Source organism: Tursiops truncatus, chromosome X (assembly GCF_011762595.2).
Source record: "Tursiops truncatus isolate mTurTru1 chromosome X, mTurTru1.mat.Y, whole genome shotgun sequence".
NCBI lineage: Eukaryota > Metazoa > Chordata > Mammalia > Artiodactyla > Delphinidae > Tursiops > Tursiops truncatus.
The window spans coordinates 78,974,358-78,990,171 of record NC_047055.1 but is presented as its reverse complement, the minus strand read 5'-3'; the positions used below and the strand labels follow the sequence as shown (position 1 = coordinate 78,990,171).

At 37.0% G+C, this 15,814-nt stretch overlaps 1 protein-coding gene and 1 non-coding gene across 2 annotated transcripts in view; one reads left to right on the top strand and one right to left on the bottom strand.

Annotated features, from left to right (window-relative positions):
• Window positions 1–4,895: 4,895 nt before the first annotated feature.
• Window positions 4,896–15,814, bottom strand: part of ITGB1BP2 (integrin subunit beta 1 binding protein 2) — a 42,148-nt gene continuing 31,229 nt past the window's right edge. Inside the window, exon 10 of the mRNA XM_073799005.1 lies at window positions 4,896–14,350. Within this exon, the coding sequence (XP_073655106.1) occupies window positions 14,258–14,350 (93 nt within the window). The 3' untranslated portion in view covers window positions 4,896–14,257. The remainder of the gene's footprint in view (window positions 14,351–15,814) is intronic.
• LOC117310516 (U6 spliceosomal RNA) lies at window positions 13,637–13,741 on the top strand. Its single transcript, XR_004524660.1, has one exon. It is a non-coding gene; the product is annotated as a U6 spliceosomal RNA (small nuclear RNA).

Below are 15,814 nucleotides of genomic sequence, written 5' to 3'. Positions count from 1 at the left end.
AATAGTAGTAAATATATATAACAAAATTTGCCATTTCAACCATTTTTAAGTGTACAATCCAGTGGCGTTAAGTACATTCGCAATGTTGTGGAACCATCACCCTTGTCTATTTCTGAAACTTTTTCATCACCCCGAATAGAAACTCTGTACCCACTAAGCAATAGCTGCTCATTCCCCTCTTCCCACAGCCCCTGAAAACCAACCTCTAATCCACTTTCTGTCTCCATGAATTCGACTTGTCTAGCTACTATTCATCTATTGATGGACATTTGGATTGTTTCCAACTTTTGACTATTGTGAATAATGCTGCAATGAACACTGGTGTACAAGAATATGGTTTTGTTGATTTTTCTCTATTGTTTGTTTTCTATCTCACTGATTTCCACTTTGATCTTCATTATTTTTGTTCTTTGAGTTTTATTTGCTCTTCTTTTTACTGAAGTGAAAGCTGAAGCTATTGTTTTGAGACTTCCTTCTGTTCTGATATAGGTGTTTAGTGCTTAAAAATTACCCTGTAACTATTGTTTCAGCAGAATGTCATGAATTATATGGTGTGGTTTCATTTTCATTCAGTTCAAAATATGTTCTAATTTCTTTTTTGATTTCTTCTTTGTCCCATGTGTTGTCTAGAAGTGGATTAGTTTTCAAATATTTGAGGATTTTCCAGAGATGTTTCTGTTATTGATAGGTAATTTAAATTCCATTATTCATATTTTGTGTGACTTGAATCCTTTCAAATTCATTGAGACTTGTTTTGTGGCCTAGAATATAGCCTATCCTGGTAAATACTCCATGTACACTTGACAAGAATGTGTACTTTGCTGCTATTGGGTGGACTGTTCTATAAATGTCAACCAGGTCAATTTGGTTGATAGTGTTATTTACTTCTATATCCTTGCTCATTTTATGCCTACTCGTTCTATCAGTTATTAAGAGTATTGAAATCTCTGACTTGAATTGTGGATTTGTTTATTTCTCTTTGCAAGTTTATCAGTTTTTGATTCATGGATTTTTTTTTTTTTTTTTGGCCATGCCACGCAACATGTGAGATCTTAGTTCCCAGACCAGGGATCGAACCCGCACCCCCTGCAGTGGAAGCGCAGAGTCATAACCACTGGACAACCAGGGAAGTCCATGATTCACATATTTTGTAGGTCTTATATTAGATGCACAAGCGTTTAGAATTGTTATGTCCTCTTCATTAATTGACCCCTCTATCATTATGAAATTACCTTCTTTATTCATGGTATCTTTGCTCTGAAATCTACTTTGTCCAATATTAATATAGCCCCTCCAGCTTTCTTTTGACTAGTGCTATCATGGTACATCTTTTTTTTTACATACTTTTACTTTTAACCTATTTGTGTCTTTGTATTTAAGGAGTATTTTTTGTAGGAAGCATACGGTTGGGTCTTGCTTTTTTTACCCAATCTGATCATCTTTACCCTGTAACTGGGGTGTTTAGACCATCTACATTTAACGTGATTGTTGATTTGTGATTGTTAGGTTTGAGTCTGTCATCTTGCTATTTGTTTTCTATTTGCCCCATCTCTTCTTTGTTCTCTTTTTCTGCCTTCTTTTGGATTAATCAATATTATTTTTATTCCATTTAATCTCCTTTGTTGGCTTATTGGCTATACCCTCCCCCTTTTTTGGGGGGGGGGGCCACATCGAGCGGCATGTGGGATCTTAGTTCCCCAACCAGGGATCAAGCTCGCGCCCCCTGCATTGGAAGCATGGAGTCTTAACCACTGGGCCATCAGGGAAGTCCCTAGCTATACCTCTTTGTTTTTTTATTTTAGTGGTTGCTTAAAGGTTGATAGTGTACATCTATAAGTTATCAGTTTACCTTTAAGTGTTTATTATACCACTTCACAAACAGTATAAGAACCTTACATTATTATACTTCCATTCTCTCTTCCTGGACCGCTCGTTATGCATTCTACTTTTATCTCATGATACATTGTTATTATTTTTGTTTAAACAGTTACTTTTTTTTATTTTATTGTTTTTGGCTGCGTTGGGTCTTCATTGCTGTGCTCGGCCTTTCTCTAGTTGCAGCGAGCCAGTGCTACTCTTCGTTGCGGTGCACCGGCTTCTCATTGTGGTGGCTTCTCTTGTTGCAGAGCACAGGCTCTAGGCGCCCTGGCTTCAGTAGTTGTGGCACGTGGGCTCAGTAGTTGTGGCTCGCGGGCTCTAGAGCGCAGGCTCAGTAGTTGTGGCGCACAGGCTTCGTTGCTCCGTGGCATGTGGGGTCTTCCCCGACCAGGGCTTGAACCCGTGTCCCCTGCATTGGCAGGCGGATTCTTAACCACTGTGCCACCAGGGAAGCCCTAAATAGTTACTTTTTAATACTGCATTATTTAGAGCAGTTTCAGGGTCACAGCAAAATTGAGCGGAAGGTAGAGAGTTCCCATGATATGTCTGTTACAATCAACAAACCTACATTGGCACATCATTATCATCCAAAGTCCACAGTTTGCCTTAGGATTTATTCTTGGAGTTGTGCATTCTACGAGTTTTAACAAATGTATTCACCATTATAGTATTATACAGAATAGTTTCACTGCCCTAAAAATCCTCTGTGGCCTGCCTATGCATCCCTCCCTCCCTCCTAACCCCTGGCAGCCACTGGTCTTTTTACTGTCTCTTAGTTTTGCCTTTTCTAGAATGCTATATAGTTGTAATCAATCTTTAGCCTTTTCAAATTGGCTTCTTTCACTTAGTAATATGCATTTGAATTTCATCCGTGGCTTTTCATGGCTTTATAGCTCATTTCTTCTTTTTTAAAAATAGAGTTTATTTTTCAGAGTAGTTTTAAATTCAAATCAAAATTGAGCTGAAAATAGAGAGTTCCCATATATTCCCTGCCCTCTCACATGTACAACCTCCCCCATGATCAACATCCTACACTAGAGTGGTACAGTTTTTACAATTGATAAACCTACACTGATACATTATTACTACCCAAAGTCCAGTTTGCATTAGAGTTCACTCTTGGTGGTGTACATTCTATGAGTTTTGACAACTGTATGATGACATGTATTCACCATTATAGTATCGTACAGAATAGTTTCACTGCCCTAAAAATCCTCTGTGGTCCACCTATTCATTCCCCTCTCCCCCCAGTATCTGACAACTACTGACCTTTTTATTGTCTCCATAGCTTTGCCTTAGTTGGAATCATACCATATGTAGCCTTTTCAGATTGGCTTCTTTCACTTAGTAATGTGCATTTGAGGTTCCTCCATGTCTTTTCCTGGCTTGAAAGCTCATTTCTTTTTAGTGCTGAATAATATTTCATTGTCTGGATGTACCACAGTTTATCCATCTACCCACTGAAGGACATCTTGGTTGCTTCCAAGATTTGGCAATTATGAATAAAGCACTATAAACATCTAAGTGCAGGTTTTTGTGCAAACATAAGTTTTCAACTCATTTGGATAGACACCAAGGAGCGTGATTGCTGGACCATATGGTCAATTATCTTTTTAAAACAGCTTTATTGAAATACAATTTACATACCATAAATTCATTCACTTTAAGTATACAATTAAATGATTTTTAGTAAATTTACAACATTGTGCTACTATCATCACAATCTGATTTTTAAATTTTTTTTCATGTCTGGTTTTAAAACATTTCCGTCACCCCAAAAAGATCCTTCATGCCCAGTTACAGTCACTCCCTGTTCCCAACCCCCAGGTAACAACCACTAATCCACTTGTCTCTACTAAGTTGTCTTTCCTGACCATTTGACATGAATGGGATCACACAGTATATCATCTTTTTGTATTTGGTTTCTTCCACTTAGCGTAATGTTCTTGAGTTTCATCCACAATGTAGCATGTATCAGTATTTCATCCCTTTCTATTGCCAAATTATATTTTTTCTTTTTAAATCAAATATATAGAGGTATAATTTATATACCACTAAATAAGCTCATTTTAAGTTTATAGCTTGATGACTTCTGACAAATGTATGTACCACGTAATTACTACCACAATCAAGACATACATTTCCATCACCCCCAAATAGTTCCCTTGTACCCCTTTGTAGTCAATCCTTACCACCCCTAGCCCCAGAGGACCACTGTTCTGCTTGCTGTCACTGAAGATTAATTATACCTTTCTAGAACTTCATATAAATGGAATCAGAGCATTTACTCTTTTGTGTCCTTTTTTTTTTTTTTTTTTTGGAATAGGATATCTCAGATAACTGAGCAACTGCTCCAGAGAAGCATGGTTTTCAGCACAGTTTTATATCTTGTCAGAACAAAGAACATCAAATAAGTCAGGGATACATTCCTTCAGAGTTTCAAAAGAAAGCAGATCAGTACATACACAGTGAGTCTCTATGGCCCTGGCACCTGGGAAGGGAGTCTTATCATCAAAGGAGTACTAGCACTGGTATCCCAAAAGGGAGGCATTTAATCTTTATTTTTAATATGGACATTATTTCTGGTCAGTGTACCCTTTTCTTTAATAATTACAGCAGGTGTACGATGTATGTTTGATAGGCCACAAGCAGGTTGTTTTAGCTAGCATAAAATTCAAGTTAAATCATGTATAAGCCAGAATGACTTCCCTCATACCTCAATATGTGAAAATTTCTTTCATCACATTGTATATGATAGCTTGATAGTTACCTTCTTAACTTGTATAAGTATTTTGATTTTTCAAAAACCATGAGCTGCTAATTATTTTCTCAGCATAATATTTCTGAGATTTATTCGTGTTGTGGGGCATAACAGTAGTTCATTCCCTTTTATTGCTTAGTAGCATTCAATCGCAAGGATATATAGCAATTTTTTTCTAGTTTGGGGCCATTATGGATAAAGTTGCTATGAATATTGTATATAAGTCTTGTTGACGAAAATAAAAAATAATCTATAATAGGAAGAGAAAAGAGTTTTATTTGAGCCAAACTGAGGACTGTAGCCCAGAAGACAGCCTCTCAGATAACCCTGAAGAACTGCTCCAGATAAGCATGGTTTTCATCACAATTTTGTATCTGGTCAGAGCAAAGAACATCAAACAAGTCATAGATACATTCTTTCAAGGTTTCCAAAAACAAACCAAAAACCAAATCAGCATGTGCACAGCGAGTCAGTACTGGTCTTGGCACCTGGGAAGGGAGTCTTATCATGGAAGGAGTATCAGTATTGGCATCTCAGGAAGGGAGGCATTTAATCTTTATTTTTAACATGGACATTGTTTACTTCTGGTCAATGCATCCTTTTCTTTAATAACTAAAGCAGAGTTACAATCTATGTTTGTTAGGCCACAAACAGGCTGTGTGCATAAAATTCAAGTTAACTCAAGCCAGAATGACTTCCCCATACCTCAATATTTGAACATTTCTTTCATCAATCAGTCTTTTTGTGGACATATGTTTTCATTTCTCTTGAGGGATACCTAAGAGTGGAATTGTTGGGTCATTGGGTAGGTGTATGTTTAACTTTGTATGTTTAACATTTTAAAAAACTATCAAATAGTACAGCAAAGTGGTTGTACCATTTAAAATTCTAATGTATGAGAGTCCCGGTGCTCCACATCTTCACCATCACTTAGTATTGTCTTTTTAATTTAGCAATTCTAGTGGGTATATATAGTGGTATTTCACATGCATTTCCCTGATGCCCAATGACTTGAGCAGCTTTTCATTTACTTAATTGCTATTGATACATCTTTCCTGGTGTAGTGTCTGTTCAAATCTTTTGCCTATTTTGCTATTAGGTTGTTTTCTTATTTGGAGTTGTAAAAGCTCTTTATATATTCTGGATACAAATCCTTTATCAGAATAGGTATTGTGAATATTTTCTCCCACTCTGTGGCTTGCCTTTCATTTTCTTAAATGAAATAGCAGAAGTTAATTTTGATGATGTCCAATCAAATTTTTCTTTTATGCTTAGTGCTTTTTTTATCCTCTCCTATATAAGAGAACATTGCCTATATTCTTATATATTTTATAGCTTTTGTTACTGTTGTGAATGAAATTTCATTTTCTACTTAGTTATTGCTTATATAGAAAGTTATTGATTTAGATATATTTTATAAGTGGCCATCTTGCATGTAAATATTTCTTTTTTAATAACTTGTAAGTTGACTCTCTTGGATTTTCATATCAACTGGAAATAATGACAGTTTTGTCTTTTTCTTAATATTTATTTATTTGGTTGCACCAGGTGGGCTCCTTAGTTGCAGCTCGCTAGCTCCTTAGTTGCAGCATGCAGGCTTCTTAGTTGTGGCATGTGGGATCTAGTTCCCTGACCAGGGATCAACCCGGGCCCCCTGCATTGGGAGCGTGGAGTCTTAACCACTGCACCACCAGGGAAGTCCTGACAGTTTTGTCTTTGCCTTGCCAGTATTTATACCTCTTATTTTGATTTCTCATTTCATGGCATTGGTCAAGACTTCCAGCATAATGCTAAATGGTAGCTAAGTTACCTATGAAGGTCCGAGATTAGATTTTGGAGAATAACAGTGAGACTGGAGAGAAGCTAGAGTCACTACAAGGAAAGAATCAATAGAACTTGGTAACTAACTGAATAAGGGGAATGAAAGAGAAACACAGGTTAGAAATAATTAGGATATTAAGCTTAGGAACAGGGAGAATGAAATATCCATTATCAGAAAGGAGGAAACGAAGAGAATTACTTGGCATGGGGGAAATAGTAAGCTCAATTTTAGATATTTTCAGTTTGAGTTTACAATAGGGCTTTCATGCAGAAGTGTCCTGTAGGCAGTTAGAAATAGAGAACTGGAGTTTGGATGAGAGGCCTGGGCTAGAGATGAAGATTTTAGTCATTAACAAAGGTGATGTTTATTTTTAAATTGATGTATAGTTGATTGACAGTATTATATTAGTTTCAAGCAAAGGTGATAGTTGAAACAGTAGTGTAGATTAGTTACCTGAAAAGGAAAGTTAAAGAAAAAGAGAAGAGTTCAACATTGGGTCTCAAGGGTACAGGTAGGAGGAAGTAGAGGAGCCAAGAAAAAATAAAAAAGGATTTAGAACAGAAGAACATGCAGAATAGCTTTAAAAGTTATGAGGAATAGCCAACAGTGTCAAATAGGAAAAAGAGCTTAAGGGAAACAAGGAGTGGGAGTGGCAGAGCTTCCGAAATTGTCAATAAAAATATCTGAAGGATGGGGCTTCCCTGGTGGCACAGTGGTTAAGAATCCGCCTGCCAATGCAGGGGACACGGATTCGAGCCCTGGTCTGGGAAGATCCCACATGCCATGGAACAACTAAGCCCGTGCACCACAACTACTGAGCCTGTGCTCTAGAGCCCATGAGCCACAACTACTGAGCCTGCGTGCTGCAACTAATGAAGCCCACGCATCTAGAGCCCGTGCTCCACAACAAGAGAAGCCACCACGATAAGAAACCTGAGCACCGCAACAAAGAGTAGCCCCTGCTTGCTGCAACTAGAGGAAGCCCGTGCGCAGCAACGAAGACCCAACGGCAGTCAAATTAATTAATTAATTTGAAAAAATCTGAAGGTTGACAGCTGCAAAGTAAAACATTTTTGAGCTACTAAAGGAAAACTAAATACAAACTAGGTATTAGATGATATTGAGAAATTATACATTTTATTGAGTGTGATAATGTTATTGTGGTTGTATTTAAGTCTTTATCTTTTAAAGATATGAGCCAAAATATTTAAAAGTGAAATGATATATCTAGGATATGCTTTAAAATACTCCAGCAAAGTTTTAATAATAATAATATTAATGATAATAAATGCGAGGGATAAATAAGACAATAATAACAGAGTGTTCGTTATTATTGAAATGGGTGATGGGTTCATCGGGGCTCATTATACTATTCTCTCTTCTTTGTACATGTTTGAAAATTTCCACAATGAAAGGTTTAAAAATGCATAATTTGGTATAACCTCCAAGATATATCGTTAAGACAAAAGCAAGATTCAGAACATGTGGATGGTATGCTATCATTTGGATAAGAAAAAAATTAAAAGAAAGACCATGAATGTTTGCTTGTATATGCATAGAATATCTCTGAAAAGATTCTCAAGAAACTGATAACTTTAGTTGTTTCCTAGAAGGAGAACCTGTATGGCTTGGGAACAAGAGTGAGAAGGAGATTTTTAAATTGTATATCCTCTTAAAACGTTTGAAATTTTGAAACTATGTAAATATTCATAAAAGTAAATAACACTAAAAATAAATAATTTCTGATAATATGGTTTTGACTGTTGTACAATAGTTAAGAAAGGATTGCTAAAAAAAATTTAAAAAGAAAAAAAAAGGATTCCTAAAATAAAAGGTATAATGTAGCCAAGAATTTTAATAAGCCTAGAACCAAAATTTCAACTAATTTTACAAAAACATTAGAGGTGGGAAAGAAATATGAGGGGAGAACTATAGGTACTAAATAATTATTGCTATGTACAGAAAAAGTGTAAGTTTAAATATGTTTTTAATATAGGGGTTATTACTCATTGACTAGAAATAAGAACTAGAATTAGAGGGAAAAAAGGAACAAGGACAACTTGATCAGCCAAGCAACCAGACAGATCAATGCAGAAACAGAAGACTTGAACAAGACTATAAACCAGATGGATGCTGGCTCAGGGCTTCTGGATAGCCTCAGGATGGGAGGTGATAGCCAGGGGAACCAACCATGTGATTAGAGGATTAGAACTTTCAGCCCCATCCCCTGACCTCCAAGGGAGAGGGGCTGGAGATTGATGTAATCACCAATGGCCAATGATTGAATCAAACATGCATATCAAACATGCACTCCCAGAAATATCCTAACCAAAGGAGTTTGGAGAGCTTCCAGATTGATGAACATGTGGAGGTACTGAGAGGGTATCGCACCCAGAGGAGTCATGGAAGCTCTGCACTCCTTCCCCCATAACTTTATGTATCTCTTCCATCTGGCTATTTCTGATTTTTATCCTTTTATAACAAACCAGTAATCTAGTAAGTAAACTGTTTTCCTGAGTTCGGTGAGCCATTCTAGCAAGTTATCAAACTCAAGAAGGGGGTTGTGGGAACCTCCAATATGTAGCTGCTTAGTCAGAAACACAAATGACAACCTGGACTTGCAATTGGCATCTGAAGTGGGGGCACACTTGTGGGACTGAGCACTTAAATTGTGGGATCTGATGCTATCTCCAGTTAGATAGTGTCAGAATTGAGTTAAACTATAGAACACCCAGTTGGTGTCCGCTGAGATCTGGAGAATTTCTTGGTGTGGGAAAAACACTCACACATTTGGAATACAGAAGTATTCTATGAGTAGAGTAAATGAGTATGTCCCTTTCACAGACAATCTACCAAAAATGGCCCGTAAAGAAATAGAAAATCTGAAAAGACCTATAACTAGTAAGGAGATTTAGTCAGTAATTGAAGACTTCCCAACAAAGAAACACTCAGGATTAGATGGCTTCACTGGTGAATTCAATCAAACATTTAAAGAAGAATTAATACCAGTACTTCTCATTCTCTTCTAAAAAATTGAAGAGGAGGAAATACTTCATAACTCACTCTATGAGGCCAGCATCACCCTGATACCAAAGCAAGACAAAGACACCACAAGAAAAGAAAACTACAGGCCAACATCCCTGATGAACATGGATGCAAAAGTCCCCAACAAAATACTAGCAAACTTATTTCAACAGCACATTAAAGGGATCATATACAATGGCCAAGTGGGATTTATCCCTGGGATGCAAGGATGGTTCAACATATGCAAATCAATCAATGTGATATATGATATTAACATAATAAAGGGTTTAAAAATCACATGATCATCTCAATAAATTATATCTATATGTATGTATACACACATACACACACAGTTGTAGGGAAAAAAGTGATCTACAGATTCAGTACAATCCTGATCAAAATTCCAATGGAATTTTTTGCAGAAATAGAAAAATCCATTCTAAAATTCATTTGGAATCTGAAGGGACCCTGAATGGCCACAACAGTCTTGAAAAAATAACAAAGTTGGAGGACTCACACTTCCATATTTCAAAACTACCAACTACTACAAAGCTACAGTAGTCAAGACGTGTGGTACTGGCATAAGGAAAGAAATATAGATCAATGGAATAGAACATACAGCCCAGAAATAAACTTTCACATATATAGTTAATTGATTATCAACAAGGTGCCAGAAGATTCAATAGGAAATTGACAGGCTTTTCAACAAAAGCACAGGCAACAACAACAACAAAATAGATAATTGGAATGTATCAAAATTAAAATCTTTTGTGCATCAAAGGATACTATCGAGGAAGTGAAAAGATAATGTATGGAATGCGAGAAAATATTTTCAAATCATATATCTGATAAGGGAATAATATCCAGAATAGAAAAAGAACTCCCACAACTCAGAACAAAAAAACAGCCCAATTCAAAGATGGGCAAACGGACCTCCCAGGTGGTCCAGTGCTTAAGACTCCAGGCTCCCAATGCAGGGGGCCCGGATTCAATCCCTGGTCAGGGAACTAGATCCCTCATGCCACAACTAAAGATCCCGCGTGCCGCAACTAAAGATCTCGCACGTGGCAACAAAGATCCCGCATGCTGCAACTAAGACCCGGCACAGCCAAATAAATAAATATTAAAAAAAAAAAAAAAGATGGGCAAAGAGCTTGAATAGATATTTTTTCAAAGAGGATATATACAAATGGCCAATAAACACATGAAAATATGCTCAACACATCATTAGGGAAATGCAAATCAAAATTACAATGTGATACAACTTCATACTTATTAGGATGGCTATGATAAAAAATGGAAAATAACAAGTGTTGTTGAGGATGTGAAGAAACTGGAACTCTAGTCAATTTATGACAAAGGAGACAAGAATATACAATGAAGAAAGGACAGTATCTTCAATAAATAGTGTTGGGAAAACTGGACAGCCACATGCAAAAGAATGAAACTAAACCACTATCTTACACCACACACAAAAATTAACTCAAAATGGTTAAGACTTAAACGTAAGACCTGAAACCATAAAACATCCAGAAGAAAATATGCGTGGTAAGCTCCTTGACATTGGTCTTGGTGATGAATTTTTGAATCTGACAGCAAAAGCAAAAGCAACAAAGGCAAAAATCAACAAGTGGGACTACATCAAGCTAAAAAGCTTGTGCACAGCAAAGGAAATTATCAACAAAATGAAAAGGCATCCTATTGAATGGAGAAAATAATTACAAATCATACATCTGAAAAATACAAAGAACTCATACAACTCAATAGCAAAACAAAAAACAATCTGGGCAGAAGATCTGAACAAGACATTTCTCCAGAGAACACATACAGATGACTAACAGGTACATGAAAAGATGATCAACATCATTAATCATCACAGAAATGCAAATCAAAACCACAATGAGATATCACCTCACACTTGTTAAAATGACTATTACAAATAAAAAAACAAACACACACAAAAAACCCAAGAAATAACAATTGTTGGCAAAGATGTGGAGAAAAGGGAACACTTGTGCACTGTTGGTAGGAATGTAAATTGATGCAACCACTATGTAAAACAGTATGGAGGTTCCTCAAAAATTAAAAATAGGACTACCATATGATCCAGCAGTTCCACTTCTGGGTATTTATCCAAAAAAACCCAAAAATACTAATTTGAAAAGATGTATGCACCCCCATGTTCATTGCAGCATTATTTACAATAGCTCAGATATGGAAACAATGTAACTATCAATGGATGAATGGATAAATAAATATATATTATTCAGTCATTAAAAAGAATGAAATCTTGCAATTTGCAACAACATGGATGGATCTCGAGGGCATTATGCTAAGTGAAATAAGTCATACAGAGAAAGACAAATACCATATGATCTCTCTCATATGTGGAATCTGAAAACAATAACAACAACAACAATCTCCAAGCTTGTTGGAGATTGTTTATTTTATTTTAAAAAATAACAATTCTTTTTAAAATTTTTTTTAAAATTAAAAAATTTTTTTATTTTATTTTAAAAAATAAAAATTATTTAAAAAAATAAAAATTGTTTATTTATTTTTAAAAAAATAAATTTTTTTTAAAAAGGAAATTGGAACTTTTGTACATTGCTGGTGGAAAGGTAAAAATGTTTGCAGCTACTGTGGGAAATAGTTTGGTGGTTTCTCAGAAAGTTAAACATAGAATTACCATATGATACAAAAACTCCACTCCCAAAGAAATTGAAAGCAAGGACACAAACAGATACTTGTACACCAATGTTCACAGCAGCATTATTCACGATAGCCAAAAGGTAGAAATGACCCAAGTGTCCATCAACAGATGAATGGATAAATAGAATTTGGTATATACATGCAATGGAATATTATTCAGCCATAAAAAGGAATGACATTCTGATATATGCTACAATAAATATGAATCTTGAAAACATTATGCTAAATGAAATAAGACAGAAAAGTTCAAATATTGTACAATTACACTCATATAAGGTACGTACAATAGGAAAATTCATAAAGACAAAAAGGGGGCTTCCCTGGTGGCGCAGTGGTTAGGAATCCGCCTGCCAAGGCAGGGTACATGGGTTCAAGCCCTGGTCCGGGAAGATCCCACATGCCGTGGAACAACTAAGCCCATGCACCACAACTACTGAGCCTGCACTCTAGAGCCTGCAAGCCACAACTACTGAGCCCACGTGCCACAACTACTGAAGCCTGCACACCTAGAGCCTGTGCTCCACAACAAGAGAAGCCACTGCAATGAGAAGCCCGCGCACTGCAACCAAGAGTAGCCCCCGCTCGCCTCAGCTAGAGAAAGCCCACACGCAGCAACGAAGACCCAACGCAGACAAAAATAAAGATAAATAAATTTATATTAAAAAAAGACAAAAAGTAGAATAGAGTTTACCACAGCTGTTGGGAAGGGACAATGGAGAATTACTGTTTAATAGGTACAGAGTTTCTCTTTGGGATGATGAAAAAGTTCTAGAAATAAATAGTGGTGAAGATTATACAACATTGTGAATGTACTTAATGCCAATGAATTGTACACTTTAAAATGGTAAATTTTGTTACATATTTTTTGCCATAAAAAAATGCAAAAAGAAAATCAAAGGCCAAAGGAGAAATTCAGAAAATATATTTCAACCCACATAACAGAGGCCTGATTTACCTAGAATACAAACAGCTTTTACAAAGCAATAAAAAAGAGAAATAGAAATAGAAAACTAGGCAAAGGACATGAGCAATACACACACACACACACACACACACACACACACACACACACACACGAAAAGAAATATATGTGACTTCTAAGTATATTAGAAAGCTTAGGGAATTCCCTGGTGGTCCAGCGGTTAGGACTCTGCACTTCCACTGCAGGGGGGACGTGTTCAATCCCTGGTTGGGGAAGTAAGATACACATGCCACACAGCGCAGCCAAAAAAAAAACAAACAAACCAAAAAAAGCTTAACCCTACTCATGATAAAAAGATTGTGTTAAGATACCACTCTTTTCCTAGAAAGATGGCAATATCAGAAAGTTTGATAATATATTGTTTTGGCGAGGCTGTGGAGAAACACTCTCATATTCTGTGTTGGATTGTAAATTGGTATATTTTTTGTAAGGCAACTTATCAAAAAAATTTTAAAGTGTGCTCACTTTGGCAGCACACATAGTAAAATTGGAACGATACAAAAGATTAGCATGGCCCCTGCGCAAGGATGATATGCAAATTCGTGAAGCGTTCCATATTTTTGAATGCATGTATAACTGAATCACTTTGCTGTACACCTGAAACTAACACAACATTGTAAATCAACTATACTCCAATAAAAATTTCTTAAAAAAGAAAAGAAAATTTAAGTACATATGCCTTTTTATTGGTAAGTAACAGAAAACCCAACTCCAATAGGCTTAAACAATAAAGAGGATTTAGGGCTTCCCTGGTGGCACAGTGGTTGAGAGTCCACCTGCGGATGCAGGGGACACGGGTTCATGCCCCGGTCCGGGAAGATCCCACATGCCGCAGAGCGGCTAGGCCTGTGAGCCATGGCCGCTGAGCCTACGCATCCTGAGCCTGTGCTCCGCACCGGGAGAGGCCACAACAGTGAGTAGGCCCGCGTACCGCTAAATAAATAAATAAATAAATAAAGAGGATTTATCAGTTCAAATAACTGCAAATTCCAGGGGATGAGTGAGCTCTGAAATTGGTTTGATTTTGTGGATCAACAATATCACCAGGGACCTAATTTCCTTCCATCTGTCAGTTCAGTCATCCAAAGTGCGAGCTCCACTGTAAATCTGACTCCCTTCTTGGTAGCAAAAGGGCTGCAGCACTTGAAGTCTTCACATCAGCTACACCATACTGTCCAAAAGAAGAGACAAAGCTGGCTTTTGTTCTCTCTCAGAAGAGCAAAGAAAAACAAAAACAAAAAGAAACCCTTCTTCCCCCAAATACTTCAAAAAATATCCTCTAACATTTCACTGACTTGCATCATTGGCCCATTCCTGAAATTTCCCCTTGACAGGACAATAGTATGCATTGATTGGCTAAGGCCTGGGTTGCTTGAACCAATAACTGAGACATGGGGAATGGACTTACCCTGATTGGGTTACATGTGTGGTGTACCCCCTCCAGAAGCTGGGAGTGAGATCAATTCTACCCCCTTCAAACTTTATGACTGCTAAACAATAGGGAAGATATGGAATGGATGTTGGGCAGGGAATAACATCAACCACTATATACTTTGATACAGCAACCATACTTCTAGGAATTTATCCTAAAAATATGCTGACCCATGTGTACAAATAAGTATGTTCAGGGAGATCATTTGTAATAACAGGATATTGGAAACAACCAAAATGCCTGGGACTGGTTAAATAAATTATGATGTAGCCATACAAAAGAATAAGGCAGATATAAATGTATTGATATGACACAATCTCAAAAATATATTAAGTGAAAAAAGCAGAGTGAATAGCCTGCTACCATTTGTGACAAAAAGAGAGAAGAAATGGATATATGGATATGATATATTTTAAGTGAAAAAAGTATGATAAACTCCCATTTTCATCAATAACCAGACAGATAGATATCCAAATGCATGTGCACACACACATATATACCCATTTATACTTGTATATCCATGGTTTGCATAGAATATATCTGGAGGATAAGCAAGAAATTGACAGTGGGGTTCTTTGGAAAGGGAACCAAGGGAACTAAGGAATAGGGGTAATATATAACTTTAATTGTATATCCTTTTATATTGCTTGAGTTGTTTTTTACCATGTGCATGTATTTTTAGTTAAAAAACAAAAATATTTATTAGTTATAGGTTTCTATTTTTTACCTGTCAGATTGTCAAAGATAAAAATATTTTTTAATAGTTTTATTGGTCAAGATGGCATAGTAGGAAGACTCTGAGCTCACTTCCTCTCACAGCCACACCAAAATTACAACTATTTACAGAGCAACTATTGATGAGAAAGGCCAGAATCTAGCAGAAAAGATCTTCTACAACTAAAGACATAAAAAAGGAACCACAATGGGGCTTCCCTGGTGGCTCAGTGGTTGAGAGTCCACCTGCCGATGCAGGGGACACAGGTTCCTGCCCCGGTCTGGGAAGATCCCACATGCCGCGGAGCGGCTGGGCCCGTGAGCCATGGCCGCTGGGCCTGTGTGTCCGGAGCCTGTGCTCCGCAACGGGAGAGGCCACAACAGTGAGAGGCCCGTGTACTGTAAAAAAAAAAAAAAAAAAAAAGAACCACAATGAGATGAGTAGGATGGGCAGAGTCACAGTATAGTCAAGACCCACACCCCAGGGTG